This window comes from Penaeus japonicus, unplaced genomic scaffold (assembly GCF_977035675.1).
Source record: "Penaeus japonicus unplaced genomic scaffold, GWHDUDI00000001_assembly GWHDUDI00000024, whole genome shotgun sequence".
Taxonomy (NCBI): Eukaryota; Metazoa; Arthropoda; class Malacostraca; order Decapoda; family Penaeidae; genus Penaeus; species Penaeus japonicus.
In genome coordinates this window covers 7,428,126-7,433,125 of record NW_028234426.1, presented here as the reverse complement: position 1 = coordinate 7,433,125, position 5,000 = coordinate 7,428,126, and the positions used below count along the sequence as shown (strand labels likewise).

Sequence of the window (5,000 nt, the reverse complement as noted above, 5' to 3'; positions counted from 1 at the left end):
AAGGAGAAGAGATGAGAAAATTAAAATAAGAAGCAAGAGGAGAAGAGACGAGACAACACGGGAAAAAAACGTGAAGAGACGAGAAAAGACGGGACGAGACGAGAAGAAAAGGGAAGAGGCAGACAGGCAGACAAACAAACAGAACGAGAGGAGGAAGTGTTAGTTGAAGACAATCTAATGCTTGTCTTATGGATGACGACACGAACATTAAGAGAAGGTTATGTAGCGGCCGACGCCATAATGCTCTTGTTTTAAAGAGACCTTTCAACATGTGATTACGCACCACACAAGCTTTATAACTATTCATAAAAAATCAAAACACATGATAAAATGTTTGTAGTTATGTGGAAATATCAGTTCCATCAAGGTTTCCTAATAATATTGTAATCATTATTCAACAGATTCCCTCGACTGTCAAATCGGTAAAGTCGTTTTGACATAAACCACTTATCCAAAAAAATGACACGGGGCGATTAGACCCAAAAAATTTCGCTCGTTTAATAGAAATTTAGGCCTATATCAAATAGCGTAATGGCGGGGGAGACACGTTGTTTATTGGGAAAGATTCGGTCATTAACTAACATAATTACGGAAGCGAATTTTCCTCAGGCGTGTCATACGGCGCTGCTGACATGAAATGACATAATATCAATATAGGGATTTCATCATTTTGCGTGATTGTCCAAACCGCAAAATATTAGAACGGATTTAGGTGTGTGTGTGGAATTTCATGTGTGTGTGTGTGTTTGTGTATCTGTGAGTGTGTGTGTGTGTGTGTGTGTGAATGAGTGAGTGTGTGTGTGAGTGTGTGTGTGTGTGTGAGTGCATGAGTGAGTGAGTGAGTGTGTGTGTTTGCGTTTGCGTGTGTGTTTTTGCGTTTGCATTTGCGTGTATGTGTGTGTGCGTGTTCGCATTCGCATCTATTTACGTGTGTGTGAGCGTGTACATATCCGCCTATTCTAGTACATACCCGGACATAATACCAACCCCCATTGCACCAAAATCCCCGAAAAGAAAAGGCTCATTCCCAGCCGCAGCGGTGGCAGACGTTCCTCGACTGCAGGCGTCGCTAAGAACCATCTCCTGAGCCAAATATAGATCGGATGAATTTCAGTCCCGCTCCATCACGTTCTACTGGCAGAGGGGGGATTGTGTATCTATCTCCTCCCTCAAGCACATAATTGCGGATCTGAGTAATGGATGGGAGAGAGAGGGAGAGGGAGAGAGGGAGAGGGAGAGGGAGAGGGAGAGGGAGAGGGAGAGAGAGAGAGAGAGAGAGAGAGAGAGAGAGAGAGAGAGAGAGAGAGAGAGAGAGAGAGAGAGAGAGAGAGAAAGAGAGAGAGAGAGAGAGAGAGAGAAAGAGAGAGAAAGAGCAAGAGAGAGAGAGAGAGAGAAGGAAAGGAAAAAAAAAGAGAAGATTAGACAAAAAAAGGAAAATCCGGGGAATACAAGAACAATGAAAAATAACAAGATAAGAAGAAGGGAAAGAGGAAGCAAAAGAAAGAACGATCAGAGGAAGAGCAAGCACCTAGAACGCCCATAGCCCCGCCTAAGACGCGTGGGCGCCGCTGGAGAAGGGAACAACAAAGCCCCTCTCTCAAACGCGGGCGGAAGTGCACGGCGAAGTAGCTTAAGTTGTGTTTTTGTTTACACGTCCCTCCTCTTTTTTTCTCTTTTTTTCGTCTTTTCCAACCGACCGGGTGGTGGTGGACGGGTGGGTGGTGTATAAGAGTGTGTTTATAGAGGGGGAGATAGACTGGTCAGTGTGGGCGGCTTATAGTGTGGTTGAGGACGCCCATTTGGTCATTAAGATTTGATACGAGGTATTGGATCTTCATCGTCGTTGGCTTTGGGGAAATCCTACGAAGAAAGTGACCGAAGGAGTGAAATAAAGAGTTCTGATTGTTTGGAAAGGATGATTTTTTTGTGCGAGGGTAAACCTTTTAAGTGGAGGGGTGGAGAGGGGGAGGGGTGTTAGTGAGGCCTGAGTGTTGTTATGGGTGTCTTTTTATAGCTGTGTGTGAAGATTTGGTCGTGAGCTTTTATATGCAGGAGGAGTCAGATGGGAAGTTATTTCAGCAACAGTGCATAAAACTTTTTTTTATATTGTATTTATATGTATATATCGTATTTCTTTTTCTTTTTCGTTTTCTTCACCGATTTCACTAACCGTATCATTTCTCTCTCCCTCAGAAGTCGCCATGCTGAAGCACGCAAGTCCCCAGAGGTCCACCTCGAGCCTTGCCCAACACCTGAGTGCCTCCACCACAGTCTCGCGCCCGTCCGAGGTCAGCCGAGCGTCCTCCGGGACCGAGCCTTCCGACCGGTGCGGCGTCGCAGCCCTCAGGGACTCCTACAGCGAGCGGAGCGTGGACTGCGACAGCCTGATCGTGCCTTCGTCGTACGCGCAAGCCGAGAAGGACGTGGGTTACCAAGTGGGCACGTGGTCGGGCGTGTCGCAGGCCAGCGTGCGCCGCGGTCTGTCGTTCAGCTCCCGACGGGCGCCCGACACGCTCTCCTTCCGCTCGGTGCGCAGCGAGGGCCCTCCTACCTCCCCCGAACACACGTCGCCCTCCAAGATGCCCACCACCAGCTCGAGCATGATGAATGTGTCCGCCCTCAAGGACAGCGACGTCGCGGACACGCCCAAGAGCGGGATGCAGTGTCTCAAGGGGGACATGTCCAGCCTCAAGAACCTCCTTCGCCTGCCCGGGGTTCGAGGCCAAGCCAAAATCATGGAGGTGGGAAAGGCCACGACGCTCAGCCCAGACAGCCTCAGCCTCAACTCCTCCGACAGTTTCTTCTCGGCCAACAACAGCGGCCGGACGTCCTCGAGGAGCTGGTCCTCCAACGCTTCCTCCAACTCCAACACGACCAACTCCTCCACGGGCTCCAACAACTCCGCCTCCGAACCTGCATCGGTAAGTGTTCCTAAAAGGTCATTACAGCCTTGCAACATGTGAAATGCCGGAAATGCGATCTGTATAGCCTCCCCCCCCCCCCACTTCAAACGGAGACAGCGGTCGTGCTAATGTCTCGTGCGTGACGCCTTGGAGATTCGTAGCTTCGAATAAAATCAAAGAAAGCAAAAAAAAATCGACCCAAAAGATCCGGTTATTCAAGTTGTCGGTTTGTAAGGTTAGGCCCCGTGACGAAATTACACTTAACCTTTTCGCCAATCGGTCCACCTGGCAGAATAGATATTCATTCGGCTGCCGTTATAACAGTCGCTCGCAGTGTAGGTTAGGACAAGGGGAATCAATACGGTTATAACACAGGCCTTGGACCAAGCACGCTTCGGTTGACACTTATTCGAGCGTTGTGTGTTACGGCATCCAGGTGAGTACAGCAATTCTCTCGTCACTGAGGTACTTCTTATACAGAAAACTGACAAAGAAAAAAAGGGAAAACAAGTCTCCAAATCGCAAAAAATCGATACTGATTCGAACCCGGACTTTGGTGCGAGTCGAACCACTGTAAAAATGGCGGCATTTGTGGCTAGGTTAAATCCGGAAAAATAGCGCTTGTGCAGCTGCTGGATCATTCTTCCTGGTGTTATATATTTATAGATATTTTCCCCTGCAGCGCACATTCACTTTGGTTATTACCTACAGCTAAGGCTACAATAGAACAGGATCTTCTGTGGAAGGTTTTAATATTATGTGCTCGACCGCCACTGTTGCTATTATCATTTTTTTTCAGAATAACTGAACTAAGCGGAGGACTTTTCTTTTCTCTTAATAATGAAAGTGCATTGCAAGATGGCAATCATTATCGAACAAAGCAGCATATAATCGGTTTGTGACGTAACTGCAGTAAGAGAAATTTCACGAGGGAACAAAACACAGATAATGCATAGACTGACACAGTCATTACTCTCGTGCAACTGGTCATAGAAGATAAAACACCCAAGGATTTTAATTCAAGGTTTAGTGGTAGATGCAAGAGTGAAGCAAACAGCAAAAAAAAGTAAAAAAATAAAACCGGTCACTGGTTGAAAATTCTACACAAATACACATATAGAGCGAAGTAAACAACACGTATATTAAGCATCATGGTATACGTACTGCATGAGGGTCTGAGAGCCGCCTGCCATGTCATACAGGTAGAGGCGGGGATGGGCTGGGGTCTGAGGGCTGGGGGCTGGGGGGGTGTACAGGGGTTGCGGGAAGGGGAGGGGGTGATGGGCCGCCGTTCTCGGTCTGTCGGCGTAATAAATCGGAGGTGAGTCACGTGGGCAGACGTGCGTAGCGGCAATGGCGGCGACAGCGGCGGCGGCGGCGGCGGCGGTAGAAACGGCATCGATGTTAGCGAAGGCAGGAAAGAAGGGAGGCTTCGATCCGGCTTCGTGGTTTCGGTCGTGTGGGTTTGTGACACTTGTCGAAATTCGGGAATTGTTTTAGGTTAGTTATTTTGGCTTGCCTTTTTTTTTTCTTTCTTTCTAAACATAGTGACTTTAGTTCAAATTCACGGTTTCGGTTGTATGGTTATGACACTCGTCGAAATTCGGAAATATTTTTAGGTTAGTTTCCCAAAATAAAAATAAAAAAAACGAAGGAGATATATTGTCTCCATCTTTAGAATGGCTATGACATTTATAGAGATTCAAGCATAGTGTGATTTACTTAGTTTTCTCCCTTCGTATCAGGATTAGAGTAACCAGAGAGAGGAAATCGTCGCCATTTTGCGGGGACGAGAACCCATTGAGGCGCAAAGACAGAACGGCTAACCCAATCTACGCAGATTGAACTGAGGCCTTTCCTCTTTCACTTAGAGTAGAGGAAAATAGATTGAGAGAGGGAGGGAGAGAGAGAGAGAGAGAGAGAGAGAGAGAGAGAGAGAGAGAGAGAGAGAGAGAGAATCATATCCGGACTGAGAGAGACAGAGAGCGAGAGAAAGAGAGAGAGTGAGAGAGATAATGGCATCCGGCCTGTAACTCTCTCTCTCTCTCTCTCTCTCTCTCTCTCTCTCTCTCTCTCTCTCTCTCTCTCTCTCTCTCT

General features: G+C 47.4%; 1 protein-coding gene across 1 annotated transcript in view; it reads left to right on the top strand.

The window, feature by feature from the left end:
• LOC122246822 (uncharacterized) overlaps positions 1-5,000 on the top strand; it is a 56,433-nt gene that overhangs the window by 3,482 nt on the left and 47,951 nt on the right. Inside the window, exon 2 of the mRNA XM_043005585.2 lies at positions 2,194-2,921. Coding sequence (XP_042861519.2) covers positions 2,202-2,921 — 720 coding nt within the window. The 5' untranslated portion in view covers positions 2,194-2,201. The remainder of the gene's footprint in view (positions 1-2,193; positions 2,922-5,000) is intronic.